General features: G+C 39.4%; 1 protein-coding gene across 1 annotated transcript in view; it reads right to left on the bottom strand.

The window, feature by feature from the left end:
• MLH1 (mutL homolog 1) overlaps nucleotides 1–11089 on the bottom strand; it is a 41527-nt gene extending 30438 nt beyond the window's left edge. The window contains exons 1-7 of the mRNA XM_015811737.1: nucleotides 10867–11089; nucleotides 8853–8943; nucleotides 8667–8765; nucleotides 6983–7056; nucleotides 2544–2616; nucleotides 1003–1094; nucleotides 272–314 (exon numbers count right to left, since the gene is read on the bottom strand). Coding sequence (XP_015667223.1) covers nucleotides 272–314; nucleotides 1003–1094; nucleotides 2544–2616; nucleotides 6983–7056; nucleotides 8667–8765; nucleotides 8853–8943; nucleotides 10867–10982 — 588 coding nt within the window. The 5' untranslated portion in view covers nucleotides 10983–11089. The remainder of the gene's footprint in view (nucleotides 1–271; nucleotides 315–1002; nucleotides 1095–2543; nucleotides 2617–6982; nucleotides 7057–8666; nucleotides 8766–8852; nucleotides 8944–10866) is intronic.
• Between the last annotated feature and the right edge of the window lie 8166 nt (nucleotides 11090–19255).

Raw genomic sequence — 19255 nt, 5'->3', positions numbered from 1 at the left:
GTATGTACACATGCAAGCTATTAGAATCATCTATTTATATTCAGATTTTGTTCCTACACATGTTTACTAGAATGTAGATTTAAGGAACCTTAATAAATAATGTTACTTGAAATAATTAAGTTCATAAAGACTCTGAAATCAAAAATAATCTCTTATACTTTTTAAAATGAACTTGACCTACACATTTACTCCCTAGAGGTTTTTTAACTATTTTATTAAACATTCAGATATAATACTATTTTAGCAATATTGAAGAAAAAATATGTTTTACCTTTTTAACAGAAAAACTGATGCCAGAGTTGTGAATGGCATACCTGGCGTGTGGAATACATAAAAAGAAAAACTAATGTAGATAGCCAAACAGACATTGAAAAAACTATTAGTGAAGCATGTGTAAACTGATCTTTATTTATGAAATGAATTTGAGTAAGGCCTAATCCATAAAAAGTGGATGGAAGATACATGGTTGACATAGAATGGAATAGAACATCTTTTCCCCATGTTTGGTAATATATGGTAAACGTAAGCAGGCATCATAGCATCAAATACTGGATTTCACTGCCTACAAAGCAACAATCATGAAGTGGAACAAATATTTTTTTAACATAAGATCTAAAATTAAATAAGCACATTCTGAGGAATATTTAATAACTTGTAATCAACTATATGATTCAGAACAAATGTTCTATTATTTTTTTTGGCAGTCTTTGTTGGCTTTACAACTATGAAAACAGAAGAATCTCACTGGGTCAATTAGTGTTAATGCTTTTACAGTTACTTTAGAATGTTTGTACCAATTGTTTTTGAGTTCTCCTCAACAATTATGATAATATCTTCTCAAGCCTATGATCCAGCTGTATATCATAAAGTCATCTCACTTGCTATATGGATTATTAATTTATCAAAAATATAATTCTTAGCTAAAAGAAAAAAAGTATTCCAATCTAACAAAAAGCAAGACACACAGATAGAATATGACAATCTTCATTTTAAGTACATCACCTGCTGACAACATCCAGTATTTTTGCATATTCTTCACTAGGATTTTTAAAAGCTTTTCTCCTGGTGGCTACATTGTAAAATAGATCCTCAACCTATGGAAAGAAACAACAGAGTTTAATACAAACAAACAAATAATTCAAAACCAAAGTAAGCGTTACATAATAGTATTTTATTGTGAAGCACAAGAAAGGTAATTCTGCCAAACACATAGAGTATTCACCTAATTTGTCTTGCTCCATTTAATCCTGCTCTGTCTTCTCTATTTGCCCCAATGTTTTCTAGGACCCCAGAATATTGTTTCTCCCTACAAGGTCCAGAAAAAATAATTGAATGCTGTCATCAAACAGCATATCACTGTATTTAAATTCAGTCTCTGATTTTACATGGAACTTCCATATTACTACAAATACCAATTGCAATACACTATGAATACAAGATGATATAATTTAATTGAAAAGGTTTCTGGTTGTGGTGTAATAAAAAGCAGGAAGTTTTTTCAAATAATAGTTTAATCAAAATTACACTCAGCATTGCCTCTCATGAAGAATAATGGATTAAAGTAGCTATCACTATTCATTTATATATTTTTCTATTCAATTTCTGATTAAGTTATTACTTTTCAATATTTGGCATAATCCGTTTTTGCTGCAATGTTTATATAATCTCAGATGTTTCAGTGCTTGTATTTTTAGTATACTCAATAAGGATCTATGTACCTTTCTTCAAAATTACTATCAAATATTGTTATATTCCTAATGTTTCTTCCAGAAGAGTTCTAGAACTTATTTCTGTTTAGTTATCTTAAGTCAAAATTGTTGGAGTTCAATATTCCACAATTTATCTGCTGCTATTTCAACTATTATCCTATACCAGATTTGCACTTATTATGAAATCTCACTATTATTCACAAAGCATATCAGTCTGAACAGTCTGAGTAAAACAGCAGTTAATGAAATAAATACAGCATGCATTTTAACATTCTCTCATATTGGACCCTCCAGTATCACTGGCCTGCAGTGTTTGAACTAAGATTTTTAGGGTGACAATACTGTGACAGATAAACAGTGTGTTTATACATACATATATACATACATGTGTGAAGGGAGAAAGAAGAGTGTCACTTTCAGTTAAGATACTATTACAAAGTCCACAAAGAACTGTATACATTTTGTGTTTGAGATATTTTGTACCAGATGGAATTAGTCAGAAATTAGGCATTAATTCAAGTTTACCTGAACTATAAGAAGATCAGATTCCGATAAGGGACCTGCACATCATTTTTTTTCAATATTATAATTTAAAAGGTTTGTTACTGAAAAGGGATACTCTTATTAGCCACCATGGTGTTCAGTGATAACAGCTGCTTCAAAAAAACATGTTTAAGGCTAACCAGAGCAAACTCTCCACTCCCAGCTGTCTACAATGATGCATTCCTGCTGTGATAAACTACAATAAAGTTAGCACTGGAGTGTAAAGATACTGGACAAGGTGGGAATGTGGCTGCTCCAGAATTATAAAAATTAAAAATGGAAGTAACCTACTGTGATCTGGGTTCCTTGGTTTCCTGCACAAGGTTTTGGAACACTCTTCATTTTTCCATCAGAGTAATTTGCCCTGGTAGTAAAACAAAACAAAGTTACCTCTCATATTACAACTTTCAAGAACAATACAACTTTCACTACTGCTACTTTCTAATCTTTGTAAGGCCAAAGAGAAGCAAAACTATATCTTAGCAAATTTACTAAAAACAGAAACAGTTTAACTGAGCTAATATGTGTCACAAAGCTCCTGGAAGAAATAATTGTTACCACTAACAGATATAGATATTTATTTGTAAATTAATTAAAGTACCAAAAAACCATTGTTACCAATAAGCTTTACAAACAACATCCTGAAAAGTTTAAAGAATCAATATTTTCTGTTTTCAAACACTGCTAAACACTTTAACCACACCTTTCAGGACATGTGCTTTACAACTGCCATTTTTATTAATGCAATATGCTCTTTTTAGTACAGGTTTTTGTCCTTAGATTGCTGTACTGTTCAATGACAAATGCATAACAATGCAAAATGATGTATTCTTAGCCAAACACCCAATAACATTTATTTATTTACTTACTTAAAACCTTGAAATGGTTGCCCATCTGCCAGCCAACTCTGGGCAGCTCAAATTTTAATCAAAAATTTTAAAAAAATCATTTTAAAAACTATAAAACGTTAGCAGTTAAAACATAAAACTTTAAAACAATAAAATCTTGGTATCAATCCATGTCAACCTGTCATCATCTAATTCTCTCCCAAAGCTAGGGGGGAAAGCCAAGACTTTAAAGCAGGAGTGTCACTCTGCTGGCCCACGGGCCGGTTTTATCATATCGAAGCTGCGCCCACCCCATTGCCGGCAATGCAAAAAGAGTTGCAGTTATGTCGCGACACATTACGTGACGTGGCGAGTTTGACACCTGCGCTTTAAAGCTTAGGGAAGGCTAAAAGCTAAAGGGCTGCTGCACACCAGGGAACAAGGTATTGCATAGGGTAGGGACTACCATGGAAAAAGCACACTTCCTACCTCACATTAGATTGTACTTGAGGGAAGGGGATAGGAGTGTGCCAACCCTATCTGACCTGGTAAGATGGGCAGATGTCCTTAGGGAAAGATGAACTTGCAAAAAACCCATATAGAGCTTTAAAGGTGATGACCAGCACCTTGAATTGCACCAAGAAATTGGAAGCCATGCAGCTCATATAACAGATGTGTTATCTGGGCCAATCTAGGAGTCCCATTACTGTGCACACTGCTGCATTCTAGACTAGTAGAAGTTTATGGATAGTCTTCAAGAGCAACCCCATGTATAGAATACTGAAGTAATCTAGACAGCAGGTGAGCAAGACATGAATGACAATGAGTAAGGCCTCCTGGTGCAGAAAAGGACACAACTGGTGCTCAGAAGAATCTGTGCAAAGGAGTTGTGGGTCAAGGAGGATCTTCAAAGTGCCACTCAGAGTCAAAAAGATAAAGAATTTGGGGGGAAGGTCCAGCCCCAAATATCTCATTTTGGTAATGACCAGCTCTAGTATTAGGTTGTTTACTTTTGTCTGGATTAGCTGTATTGGAAGTTATACTAACACGAACAATATGACTTATACTAGCCAACACCTAGAGCAGTGATGGCGAACCTTTTAGAGACCACGTGCCCAAAAACTGGCCCCACTCCCGCCCCACCCCTTGCCCCGCCCCCGCTCAGCCTGCCCACAGGGCCACTCACTGCCTCCAGGGCCCACCGCAGATCGCCCAGGCAGCCCAGCAGTGCCATGGTGACCATGGCCTCTGCCCGCGCCCCGCAGCATCAACTGTGCGTGATGGGGTGTGAGGGCAGAGTCTTGTCTACGCTGCCTGGCTGCCATGTTCTTGGCTGTGCTGCTCCGCATGGGCCACGCTCGGGGGCGACTCTCCTCCAGGGGGGCTGCTGGTGAGGAGGGGGTCACGGGGGGAGGCAAAGCGGAGGCAATGGCACGTGTGCCCACAGAGAGGGCTCTGAGTGCCGCCTCTGGCACCCGTGCCATAGGTTCGCCACCACTGACCTAGAGAAAAGAATAAACCAGATATGTCAAACACAAGGCCCAGGGGCCGGATGCGGCCTGCGAAGTGGTTTCATGTGGCCTGCGAAGCCATCCTGGAAACAGTGAGGGAATGGCCCTCTCTGCCTTGGCCCTGGCCCAGGCCCCCCGGAAGCCAATGTACAATTTTGTGGTGGCCATCTATGCTGAAACGCATTCAGGCTGTCTGGAAACAGCAAGGAACCAGGAGAACCTTGAGCAGCAGCCTTGAGGAAGTGGAGCTGGGCTTAGTGCCGTGGGTGCTCAAGGGCCAGGCTGGGCATTTGACCTCTGCTGCCCAGGGCTCCGGGCAGCCTGCACCACCATCCAGCCCCCCCCGCATGGCCTGAGAGGAACAGTGAGACTCCTCCAGTGGACCATGCCTTGGCACTTGCCTTGGTCCCACCCCCTTCTGCCAGAGACCCTCATATCTGTCCCACTCCTGCCCAGGCCCCCACAGGCACCCTTGACGTGAACGATGTAGAGTTGGCCACGACCACCCAGTAGGCCACACCCACTCCATCCACGCCCACCCAGTAGGCTGCACCCACCCTGGCCACACCCACCCGGCCCCCTGAGGGCAACCGCAATGCTGATGCGGCCCTCAATGAAATTGAGTTTGACACCCATGGAATAAACTCTCCCATTTAGTCCATTTCTCTATGTATGAGCAGTAATTGTAGATAATAACCATTTAGAAAAAGTGTCTTTCTGCAAAGGCTTTCTTTGGCAAAGGCAACTGATAGGTGGGATAGGAATCAATAGATGGAATAACAATTTCTTGGATTTTAAAGTCCAAGTCCAGACATAGGTAGAGGTTGTTAGAAATTTTTAATAAAATATATTGCTATTAGATTTCAAATTAAACAATTAAGCAACTTCAGAAGACCATACAAGCATGAAGTCAAATTCAAAGGTATGGCTTGTTGTATCCTATAACCCACAAGGAAATAGATCTCTAAAACTGAGTTTCTATAGCAGTGAGAAACTGCTATTGTTAAACACTGAACCGGAAACATTCCTCTTCTGTCACAATGTATCTCAGGATTTTAACATTCTATGCACATACATTAGCATGTTTAGAATCTTTTGTTTTATATTATTTTTTTTCTCAAGAGTCTCCTAGATTTTCAATGGTACTATTACTGGTGTTAATAAATTGTTTTATTCATTTTATTTAAATACTAATACTCCTCTTAGCGCTTTAAAATCTGATTCTTCCCCAAGCTTTAAACTAGACTATATGATATGCCTCTTATTCAAAAATTCTGTGTTTCAGGGTCTTCCGGTTTGTCACATGGCCATGGACGACTGGGAGATTTGCTCTCCCCCCCTGTTCAATTTCGCATTGCTGGGGGGCCCTGAAAAGGGCCGAAAGTCACCCCGAAGAGGCAACCAGTAAAGAGGGGCTTTCTCTGGATCGCGAGAGAGCAGCAACTCTCCCGTTAGAGCTGGCAATCCCTCCAAATCGGCGGACAAAAGGACCGGCCATAGAAATATGGCTTGTCCCTAGGCTGCTAACAGCCAAAGTCACATTTACTATCTGGCAACTTTAAAGCAGCGTGGAAGAGACTGAGTGAGATCTGCCTCTCTTACATCCTAATTACTTAATTACCTGCATAAGCTGTTAAAGACTTGTAACTTTCTATTCTCTATTTTTTTTCTCTGATCCTATAATTATTATTGAAGATTTGGGGGGGTTCCTTAAAATAGAGGGGGGGACTCAAAAGATCCAACTAACTCTGAGATGACATCTGGTGGCTAAATTTGAGACTGTAACCTGCTATTCTTTAAGAGAGACTTGTTGACAGCTTTGAAAATAGGTAAGATATAAAGCAACCTTGAAGCACCAGCTGCAAGAAACTTAGCTCAGCTCCTTACTTGGTGGACTTTCTGACTGTAAGTTTTTTTTTAGTTTAATATACTACAATGGAAGAAGAACAGGAATGGATTTCTCCTACAGAGGAAGTACAGGAACAAATTCCTTGTATGTTAAAAGTGATTATCCAAACTCTCCGTATAAGTCTGGATATGCAAACTCAAACTATAACTTCAATCAAAGAATCATCTATACAGAATTCTATAGAGAAAGTGAAACAACCAAATGCCATAACAGAAGACTTAGATACTGAACGCTACTTTTCAAGTAAATGTAATATTGGAAAATTAATAAAAAACTTGGGAAGTAAAAAAAAATTCTGTGTTTCAGTTTGTGTATTTAATTGTTTTCTCTTTTGTTGGCTATGTTGGTTTGAACTATTTTTTAATACTATAAGCAGTTCAAAGTAACTCTGGAGTCAGGCAGCTTTATGACTTTAATAAATAATACATAATGCAGAGTGATACAATTGACATATATGAAAAGTTAAATACTAATTATACCTACCTATAGGCACATTTTCCATCAGCTGTTTTAGAAGTTATAGTAATATGAGCAATATGACTTATACTAGCCAATGCCTAGAGAAAAGAAGTTCAGTTTTAAAAGCAATATTATTCCATATAAACATGACACGTCACTGCTTTCAACCAACATTCTCTACGCTTTATCTGTAATAGATGCATTTAGATTTCAGGCATGCAAAATCTCACAAAATTTGGTGATCTTATGTAACATGAGCCATGTTTTATTTTTTATTTAATTTTGGAGTTCTATGGCTGATATCTGAGAGTAAAACAGGCATCATGTTACTGACTCCTGCTGTAATTAGAGATCAAATGGCTAATAATTCTGTATCTATTTCATAAGGAAATATAAACAACTTTTTACTTAATGAACATTAAGTTAATCTTTGAATTACCTAAATATGCAGAAAAGCCAAATCACAATGGAGTTAGATTTCCTTGGTTGTGGATATTGTGCAATGAGTGTGTATGCAAAACTAACTATGCTCAGCAAATATTATGAAGATAGAGGGAATGATTTCTAAAATATTGGGATTCTAAATTGTTTCAACTGGCAGCTAGCAATATTAACTCTGAATTCCTGAAGGAGAGTCAGGAATTAAATCTATTTACAAGTAGTCCTCAATTTATGCCACTATTGGGACCAGAAACTCAATCATTGAGTTTAAAGCCAAAATTAAAGCCTAAATTAAGCAAGCAGCCCACATGACTGCTTAGGTAAATAATTACAATCCCTGTACTGTCAGTTGTGCTTATTAAGCAATATCATTGGTTGTTAAGTAGATGGAGTCCCAGATAAGGAATCTAGGGTGAAAGAGACCATTGGAGCCTCCATTCAGGTGCTGATAATAATCCCTACTGAAATCCAAGCAGGATTTTCAGGCCTTGAGCAAAGACATGTTAGCATGAGGCCTGTGCTGATCCTTTCCTGCCTGAGGCGCCTACACTCCTTCCTTTACACACTCCCTCTCTACTCTCTGCATAGATTTTGACTTCTCCTCTCTAAGGAGAAAGAGTGTCTGCTGAAGACATTCAGCTTCCATCTGTGTATGTATTATAAGTCCTTCAGCCAGGTGCAGGAATGGAGATGAAATATTCATAATTTCAGCTCCATTTCTGCATTCTGCCAAAGGAATTCAGCTCCCCTTGGCAGGTGACTTCTTCAGCCAGCCCCCAAAGAGGAAGTTTTCCTTTCAGCAGGTGGCAGCAGGTTGCAACCTTCCCTGATGGCTTCTCCAGATTTTTCTGGGTAAACAGGACAGAAGATTGGAAATAGCAATCATGATTGTGGGGAGCTTCCCAATCGGTCATATGAGCAAATAGGTTGCAAAGCAACCAAATCACAATCAAGTGACTATAAAGATGACAATGCAATGTTTTCCAATGACTGAAAATGCTTTATGGGCCACAAAATACCCTTTTAAATGGTATTATAATTGTCCATAATTCTGGACAATAGTTAAAATGGCTGTAAGTTGATGGCTAACTATAAAGAAGCCAAGGCGTTATTATGCATATCATTACATCCCTACTCCATCTTTTTGACAAGCCACATATAAGTATTTGTAACTATTTCTGGAGTCTCTTAAGAACCAATATATTAGATTGAAAGGGAAAAAACAGAACCACAAAAATTGTGGATTGTAGTATCCATCTCAACATACCTCACCTCTAAATCCATATGTAGAAATACTAGCTAGGTCATCAAAAGTCTGCAGTTTACTTGTAGTGAATCTTTCACACACAATATCCAAGTCTTCCTTCTATAAAAGAAAACCACAAATCAGTGTTTTTTTTAAATATCTTTTTATATAAAGTTTAGTTTCTAAACAATCAAGTACTTTACTCACCCTAATTCCAGAACCATTGTCTTGTACCTGAATAAGCTTTAAACCACCATCTTTAATTGTCAGCTGGATGTTGGTGGCTTTAGCATCTAAACTAAAAAGACAACAAATATATTGTAATGAGACACTGCCAATCCTATGACAGTCTACGTGAATGTTTAGAATAGGTGCATGAAAATTCTAAATAGGGAACAATCTATTCTCCCCCAACTAGTAGCTTGTTTTAGGCCTCTTGCTGGAATGTGCTGCAGGAAGTCACAATGCTGTTGTCACCATTACCCCAGCCCCTCTGCTCTTTTTCCATCTACATATTCCATCACATTCTGAATGGTTACTGGACCTTTTTTCCTTTTCAGTAACATAAAGCTATACACATGTATTTATAAATTTATTTTGAATGAAACCTTCTTACCTAATACTTATGGACCACTTAACAACTTATATAAGTGTAAAGAAATTTAGAGCTGACCTTGGGCAAAGTATGAGAGAGCAGCTAAGGAATGAAGGAAAGAGCTTTATTTATTTACTTACATCTTGCCTTTATTATTTTTACAAATAATACAAGGCAGAGAACATATCCAACACACTTTCCTTCTCCTATTTTCCTCACAACAGCATGTGATGGGTTGAGTTGTTAAGAAGGGATTTGGAAAAATAACAGTTCAGAAATAAAAGAAAAAAGGGAGAAACTCGAAATAATTCCACCTTGATTTTATTTAGCATAACATGGGCCAGAAACAAACCTGAATAGGCTTCTAGTTTCAGTTAATATACTGAGGACAATAAAATAACATTCCTGGAATGTGTCTCTTTTCTGACCTGCCCCACCTTGAAGGCCTGACATGACTCTTGAAAGCCTGTTCAAATTTTTCTGTCCCAACAAATTCAAGGCGGAGTTATTTTGAGTTTCTTTCTCACACTACCTGCTACCTCTAGATTGCATAATCTCTTCTCTAAACCTATCCTCCTTAGTTCGCTCCTTCCTGCCCGTTTAGCAACTCTCATACTTTTTCTATGGGAATGTAGGCCAATTTTAATTTTTTTTCAGTAAGACAGAACATTCTATACCAGGGCTTTTCAACCAGTGGTACGGGTACCACCTGTGGTACATTGGCACCTGGCAGGTGGTATGCGACCATCCTAGAAAAGTGGTAGCGGGGGAGGGGAATGAGCTGAACCGGTGGCAGCACCGTACAAGCCTGAGCGAGAGACGGCTGGAGCTGCAGGGCTCAGCGGAAGCACCAGGATCGGCGCTTCTTCAGGACTGTCAGGGCTCAGCGGAAGTGCCAGGGTCAACGCCAGGCTCCAGATGGAGCTCGGTGCTGATCCTGGCGCTTCTGCTCTCAGAAGCGTCGATCAGCTGGAATGTTGCAGCATCTCCAGGGTCTTGTGATTTACATTCAGATGCTTGGCAACTGATTCATATTTATGACGGTCACAATGTCCCAGGGTCATGTGATGTGACCAAAACCTGCTGCAACCACCCAGCAGACGGGGGGAATAAAATCCAAACACCCCCCACCCCACCCCCGCTGCCAATCCTCAACAGAAATGCTCACAACAATGAAAATCTTGGACAGGAGGAAGAGTGCTGCAGGCAGGTGTGTTGCTCGGCTGTGGCTTGGGGGGCACTTTTTTCAGTGCTACTATAACTTTGAACAGTCACTAAGCGAACTGTTGTAAGTCGAGGTCTACCTGTACTTTATCACTTTTTTTCTTTTTTTGGGGGGGGGTCATCAAGTTTGTGACACCTTGCTAGGCGACTGGTGGTACTTGGATATTGCCATATCCTAAAAGTGGTACAATGGGTGAAAGAAAAGGTTGAAAAGCCTTGTTCTATACTACCCTCAAACCCGCCCGAAACTCATATATATATATATACTGTGCAATAATACAGTAGATGTAATTTAAATATTCCACGATAAGAACTATTTTTGCCAGTGTAGGATAGTATGCACGCCTTGCTTCCCTACAACTACTAAGAGCAACCAACCCCAGGACCCACTGGGCGCATTACCAGTTCTCGATCATCTCTTTAATAGCATTCGAGGGTCGCTGGATGACCTCTCCGGCTGCAATGCGGTTCACTACTGTCTCATCTAGCCGACGGATGACACCAGCTACAAGAGCCATGACAGGCCTGATCACCGAGATTGAAGCGCGAGTACTGAATTGGAGGGAAAGGAGAACTCACAGGCCCAAAGGTTCCGGTAGCTTCAAACTACGGAAGGGGGCGGGGGGGGGACCGTACAAATGAGAACGGCCCAGGGAGAAAAAAGCACGGTGCTTCTCGCATAAGGAGCAGCAGGAATTAATTTTAAAGCCCGAGGAAGACGAGACCACCACCAACTTCTCCTCCGGGACGCCAAAAAAAGCAACAGACCATTATTGTAATAATCACGCGCCAAAACTCCGGATCGAACTCATCGTTGATTGGCTGCGAGCATGCCAATCAAACTTTCTGGTTCCTTTTTTAAGGAACGCTCTTCCGTCGAAAGGAAAACAAAGGCATAGAAAAAGGTAGAGCGGCGTTTCAAGCGTTTCCTGTAGCTTTTTTTTTTATATATAATTGAGGTGGGAGTGTCGGCGTACTCAGATACTAAAAGTAAGAGCTGTGCAAAACTGCCAGATTTATTTGCACTAGGCTAGAGAAGGTTGTTGGGTTTTTTTTAGTACTGTATATGCATAGAGAGAAATGCCTGTAATGACTCTTATTGCTGAGCGGCCTTTTATTGCAAAATATCAAGACAAGTTTGCTACATCTGTGTAACCCAAGCACGCATAAATAATTTAAAAAGACTTAGATAATCCCAGTTCACTCCTTCGTCTGTCTAAACCAAGCAGTTGCAATCAGATAAATAACGACGCTTTCAGGTTACCAGGAATCAGTTTGTCTTCAAAAAAAATCATCTCTAATTGAGTTCCATTGCAAATTCGGATATGCATAGTAAATTGACTGCTTGCCGACATGAATCAATTAAATAAACTCTTAACAAAACAATATCTGCCTCTGCAAATATAGCAACATCTTTGTCACATCTAATTACCTTTACCTTATATTTGTTTCCCCAAATTGCTTATCCTAGAATTTCATCTTACAATGGCTCCTAATGTTAATTATTGAAGCTTTTCAGAAGTATTTTCACATCTAGAATATAGCAACATTTTATCCCTGATACCTTATGTAAACAACACATTGTACTACATTAACCTGAGTCATATTACGGGTAATCCTAAACTTGCAACCATTTGTTTAGTGACCATTCGAAATTACAATGGTACTGAAAAAAGTAGTAGTAGTAGTAGTAGTAGTAGTAGTAGTAGTAGTAGTAGTAGTAGTAGTAGTAGTAGTAGTAGTAGTAAAGTTGGAAGGGACCTTGGAGGTCATCTAGTCCAACCCCCTCCTCAGGCAAGAAACCCTATACCATTTCAGACAAATGGCCGTCCAGTCTCTTCTTAAAAACTTCCAGTGTTGGAGCATTCACAGCTTCTGGGGGCAGGTTGCTCCACTGGTTAATTGTTCTAACTGTCAGGAAGTTTCTCCTTAGTTCTAGGTTGCTTCTCTCCTTGATTAGTTTCCATCAGTTGCTTCTTGTCCTGCCTTCAGGCGCCTTGGAAAATAGCTTGACTTCCTCTTCTTTGTGGCAGCTCCTGAGATATTAGAATACTGCTATCATGTCCCCCCTCGTCCTTCTCTTCATTAAACTAGACATACCCAATTCCAGCAGCCTTTCCTTATATGCTTTTGCCTCCAGTCCCCTGATCATCTTTGTTGCTCTTCTCTGTACTCTTTCTAGAGTCTCAACATCTTTTTTACATCGTGGTGACCAAACACATGACCAGTTTTCGCACTTAATGACCATTGAAACTTCCCCTTGTTTACGTGATCAAAATTCAGGCACGTGGCAACTAGCATGTCTTTAGGATGGTTGCAGTGTTCTGGGGTCATGTGATCACCATTTGTAACCTTTCAGCTGGCTTCTGGCAAGCAATGTCAATGGAGAAAGCCAGATTCACTTAACAACCGCATGATTCAGTTTACAACTGCAGTGTTTCGCTTAACAATTGTGGGGAAAAAGTTGTAAAATGGGTCACAACTCACTTAACTGCTTGCTTGGTGTTGGAAATTCTGGGCTCCATTGTGGTCATGTCAAGAACTACCTGTATTGTTTCTGAACTCTATATTCCTTTTAATAAACTTAACTTTTACTGATACTGAGGTGCATACCCACCTACTGTCTAAGATTTATACTACCTATTTCAACTTTCATTACAAACAGATAGGTGGCATCCAAAGGGGAAGATACATAATATCAGCCAAGAAAAAGCACCTTTCAGAAATTATCCCAGCAGGCATCTCCAGCTACTAAATCACTCCTTCGCTTATGAATCAATCAATTAGTCAATTTTTTATTATAGTCACAAGCCAGAATAAAAAATTAAAATACTAAAATAAATACAGGTAGCCCTTGACTTACAACTATTTGTTTAATGACCATTCAAAGTTGCAACATCACTGAAAAAGTTGATTTATGATTGGTTTTCATACTTCATACCATTGCAGTATCCCCTGGTCATGTGATCCAAATTCAGGCACTTGGCAGCTGACATGTATTTATGATGGCCGCACTGTCCTAGGTCATATGATCATTAGACTGCTTCCAACAAGCAAATTCAACGGGGGAAGCCAGATTCACATAGCAATTGCATGATTCACTTAACAACTGCAGTCATTCACTTAATAACTATGGCAAAAGAAGTCATAAAATGAGGCAAAACTCACATAACAACTGTCTTGTTTAGCAATGGAAATTTGTGGTCCTAAGTCGAGGATTACCTGCAAAATAAAACAGAATAAGACATAATCATGTATTATAGTCAGCAGTGACTATAGGTAGCCAAAGTCTGCCTAATTTTATAGGCACTAGAGCAGAATTTAGCTATGTCTCATTTACGAAAATTTATTTAAGCCAAGAGAGGGTGAAGTGAAAATTTGAACATAGGCCTAATCAGGCAAGGTTTGACATGGCAAGTAATAATGAGAAGGCTCCTTCTGCAGTCGTTTTGAACCTTCTATCTGCATAAGGCTTGATTATGTACATATTCTCTTATATTACTTCAATAAATCTCTGCTCTCTTTTTTTTCTGATGTGTTTGTCTTGAATCCTAAAGAACTGTTACCTAACAGTGGCCATTGGTTGTCAGAATATACAGCAACTTCCAGTGTTCCTAAATAATTTTGATTTATTTTTAAAATCTTTCTCAACTGTCTAATTTCCACATCAGCTTTTACCAATTAGATGTAGTGAGAGTACCATTTCCAAAAGTCCTGTAATTGTCTAAAATCTCCGTTGCCACGAGCTAATACTTTATTGTAGCTGGAAACCTATCCATATCTCAGAAATCCCAAAGTAACTATCATTTAATTCAACAGAGCATGTGTCCAGGACTACAGTATATAGCAACACTTCTATGTTCTTCTAAAAGTAAGCCTCATTATATTAAATAAAACCTCTTTGTGGATAATTTTATTTTATTTTATTTATTTTAAATATTCATCTCAAGCAGTGTATATGAGGTGGTCAATAAAATAATTTTTAAAAAATAAACAGCAAAATACAAGATAAAACATACAAAATAGTATAACAAAGGCAACATTAGATTAAACATGGATTTTTAAATCTTGAGGCAAATGAAAATATTTTGAACAAATGGCTAAATTGCAGAAATAACTTAAGTAGTTCTTGACTTATAACAGTTTGTTTAGTGACTGCTCAAAGTTACAACGAATCTGAAAAAAGTGACATGGCCATTTTTCATACATAGGACCATTGTAGCATCCCCATGGTCACTTTTACATTCGGATGTTTGACAACTGACTCACATTATGATGATTGCAATGTCCGTGGTCCTATGATCTTTTACAACTCTGACAAGCAAAGTCAATGGGGAAACCAGATTCACTTAACAACCATGTTACTAATTTAACAACTGCAGTAATTCACTTAACAAATGTGGCATAAAATGGAGCAAAACTCACTTAACAAATTTCTCACGTAAAAAACGTAAATTTTGGGCTCAATTGTGGTTGTAAGTTGAGGACCACCTGTACTGCATTCCAAGGATTGGGCTCTTCAAAGAATGGATATTGCAACAGAAAAGACCCTCTTCCTCCATGATACAAATTGATATCTGTAGCAATATTTTCTATTCTTGATGGCATATCACTGCTCTGGTAAGCATTTCCCCCCAAATGGACACAAAAAACATGGTGATAATAGTTGTCAGTACATCTAGAGCAGACATGTCAAACACAAGGCCCGGGGTCCAGATGCGACCCACGAAGTGGTTTCATGTGGCCTGCGAAGCCATCCTGGAAACAGTGAGGGAACAGCCCGCGCTGCCTTGGCCCTGGCCCAGGCCGGCCGGAAGCCAATGTACAATTTTGTGGTGGCCATCTATGCTGAAACGCATTCAGTCTTAGTTCCACAAGGCCGTTTAGAAAAGTGAGGAACCCCCTGCCGCGTCGGCCCCGCCCCCTGGGTGCATGCTGGGGAGGTGTCACCCTTTGTGAGGAATGAAGAAATCGACCATGCCTTGGTGCTTGCCCTGGTCCCACCCTGTTCTGCCAGAGACCCTCAGATCTGTCCCATTCCTGCCCAGGCCCCCACAGGCACCCTTGACGCGAACGATGTAGAGCTGGCCATGCCCACCCAGTAGGCCACACCCACTCCATCCACGCCCACTAGTAGGCTGCACCCACCTTGGCCACACTCACCTGGCCCCCCGAAGGCAACCACAATGCTGATGCGGCCCTCAATGAAATTAAGTTTGACACCCCTGATCTAGAGGCAGAGCAGGGTCTTTTCATTTTTCCTAGAAAGGACTTAAGGGCAGTGATAATTTCCACTATCTTAAGCAATCTGTTCACTATAGAAATATATAAGATTGCACGACTTTATGAAAGTGAGCTTCACAAACTCAGATTTACTTCAGAGAACAAATGCTTATATATTTATGCTGTAAAATATCCTTGGGAACAAATATGCCATAAATTAGCATCCTTCAAGCTGTCAATATCCTGAAAAGTTTTGCTTAATATAACTATTTTACTTCATTATTTATCCAATGCATTTGTACAGAAGTTGTTTATAATAATCATTAAATAAATACTTCAGAATAAAACTAATCTATTAAAAAGATGGCTGATGGGAAGAATTCCTGTTTTTTTCCTTGTCTCCTAAATTCTAAAATGTTATGACTTTTTCACTACTTTCTTGAGACATACTGTCTAGAGCCAAGGACTGTTAGCAAAGCATTTCTTCATGAAGCAACGTATTATCTTCATTGCTCTATCACTACTGATGTACTAAAACTATTTCACTTCTAGCATGGAAAAATATTGTTGTAAAACTTACAAATCATTTAGCACACAATCTTGACAATCTTACACATTCAATATATTCATTTGGATATTTTTTCTAGTACCAAAATCATTCCTTATATATTTTAATATGAGGAACACAAGAGAAATGTTCCATAAGCCATTGCATTCACAGTAAACACTAGAACAATAATGAACTTTAAACTAAATGGAAAGATTGGAAAAGTTCAGTACTGCCCAATTTGTTTATAACATTTGCGAAGTCAAAGTGATAGTCATATCAGTCCTTGGACACTTGAAGGACAAAAAAACCTCTTCCTTTGATAAGATGACTAGATGACCCATTGGAAAGAACACAACATACTTGATTCTGTTTTGAAAAAATACTATGAAGTTTATGTGACTACTGAGAGAATTAATGTTGTGAGCAGGGAAGAGATTACAGTTTCATCTGAGAAAATGTTGTATTTAAAAGTGAATAAAGTACAATTTTCCCAACTTGCCCAATTTCAAACACATATAAAGAGTTAGTTTCAACATTATGAATGTTTATGTGTTACACTGATATAGCATTTTTCCTCCAGTGCTCTCAACTCAAAATCAAAGTTTTTTTTGTACTTCCATTCTAGCTATATGTAAGATGGTTTGGTAGAGTAGCTAAAGGAATAATGATGATACAAGGTAACTTAATGAGTTATTGTTAAGGAATTTGAACACATTTGCCCTGATCACAATCTGAATGACAATGCACGCAACTTACAAATTGCTTCTATCTCCAAGGCAGTTGAGAATTCTTGGGAATCTTAATCTCATAACTGTATTTCAGCACACATTTTTGCATACACTACATAGAAGGGCAAGTTGCCCTTTCTGATTTCAAGGTATGGTTTCTGATATGCAGTGTTTATGTCCATGCAATGAGTCAATAACATCTGCTGCATCAATCAGTATATAACTAAACATACATAATATGTCCTGGATTTTCTCCAGAATTGCTTACCAAAAGGTTTGTGAACCCATGGAAAGCTGAATTAACACTGTACAGATCTTTTACTAGAGAGTTATGTCTTAGTGAATATAACTCCCTGAACAACAAAAATAGTTCTTTTTTCTCTAAATCTCTAATTACTTTTTTCTAAAATCTAAGAGATGTGCTTTTAAAAATAAAATCATGTTTATGTACAGTAAAACTAGCTACCCATTATGTATCTATATCACCCAATCAATCCAACTAGGAGACCACTATGAATTGTTACATTAGATTAGAAAGTTGACAAAACATCTCACAAAGCTACAATGATCAGCCATATTATAATATGATTATAACAAATCATATTATGATATGGTTATAACCAGTGCTTTTTTTCTAAAAAAAAAAAAAAAAAAAAAGGTGCCGGAACTCACACACGTCATACAACCCGCCTTGCCTACCTTACAAGGTTCCATCCAAAAAAGGTGCCGGAACTCTGTTCTGGGCATTCTATGAGAAGAAAAAGCCCTGGTTATAACCTTATTATAGAAACCATGGATTTGTAACTGGCTGACAAACTGCATCAATGTGTAGTCCTTAGTGGAAGTACATCCACATGGAAGGAAATAAGTAGTGGGATACCCTCAAGGTTCTGTTTTCAGTACTCTTCAACATCTTCATAAGCAATTTAAATGAGGAAATAGAAGGGGAACTCATCAAATTTGCAGACAACACTTATAGCAGGAAGAGCCACCACCCCAGATAATAGGCTCAAGAGCCAGATGGATCTCAACAAACGTGAACACTGGGCCCTGTCTAACAAAATGAAGTTCAATGTAGAGAAAAGTCAGATTTTACACTTTGGCAAGAAAATCAAATGTACAGGTACAGATTAGGTGAAACCTGGCTCAATAGTAGTAACTGAAAGAGGGATCTTGGAGTTCAAGTGGACAATCACTTAACTATGAGCCAGGAAGTTTGGGGCAGCAGCTCAAAACCCAATGCAATACTAGGCAGCTTTAACAGAGGGATAGAATCAAAATCACATGAAGTATTAATACCACTTTATAAAGCCTTAGTAAGATCAAACTTAGAATACTGCATCCAGTTTTGGTCACCATATTACAACAACGTTAGAGTCTGGAAAGAATGCAGAAAAGAGCAGCAAAGATAATTAGGGGACTGGAGACTAAAACATATGAAGAATGGTTGCAGGAATTGGGTATATTTAGCCTAATGAAAAGTAGGACTAGGATAATGTAATAGCAGTGTTCCAATATTTGAGGGGCTGCCACAAAGAAGAGGGGGGTCTACCTATTTTCTAAAGCACCAGAAGGCAAGACAAGAAGCAATGGGTGGAATCTAATTAAGGAGAGAAACAACCTATGTATGGGAGGAGTTTGACTCTGTGGCTCCCGAGGACGTGGACAGGATCTTGGGGAGGCTGAATGCAACCACATGTTTACTGGATCCGTGCCCCTCCTGGCTAGTACTGGCGGCTCGGGAGGGCACACGAGCCTGGCTCCAGGGAATTGTAAACGCTTCTTTAGGGGAGGGTGCCTTCCCCGCGGCCTTAAAGGAGGCGGTGGTGAGGCCCCTCCTTAAGAAGCCCTCCCTGGACCCAGATGTATTGGCTAACTATCGCCCGGTCTCCAACCTTTGCTTTGTGGCGAAGGTTGTTGAGAGTGTGGTTGCACAGCAGTTCCCTCGACACCTGGAGGAAACAGTCTATCTGGACCCGCTCCAGTCGGGCTTCAGGCCGGGATACAGCACGGAAACGGCATTGGTCACATTGGTAAATGATCTCTGGAGGGCCCGGGACAGGGGTCATTCCTCTGTCCTTGTTCTTTTGAACCTCTCAGCGGCTTTTGATACCGTGGACCACGGTATCATGCTGCGACGGTTGGGTGGGTTGGGAGTGGGGGGCACTGTTATGCGGTGGTTCTCCTCCTTCCTCACCGACCGTACGCAGTCTGTATTGGCAGGGGGACAGAGGTCGACCCCAAGGCCCCTAACTTGTGGGGTCCCACAAGGGTCGGTCCTCTCTCCCCT

This window comes from Protobothrops mucrosquamatus, unplaced genomic scaffold, assembly GCF_001527695.2.
Source record: "Protobothrops mucrosquamatus isolate PMUCROS unplaced genomic scaffold, P.Mucros_1.0 scaffold48, whole genome shotgun sequence".
In the NCBI taxonomy this organism is placed as follows: domain Eukaryota; kingdom Metazoa; phylum Chordata; class Lepidosauria; order Squamata; family Viperidae; genus Protobothrops; species Protobothrops mucrosquamatus.
Note: the sequence above shows the minus strand (reverse complement) of the source record. Positions and strands in the feature narration are given on the sequence as shown.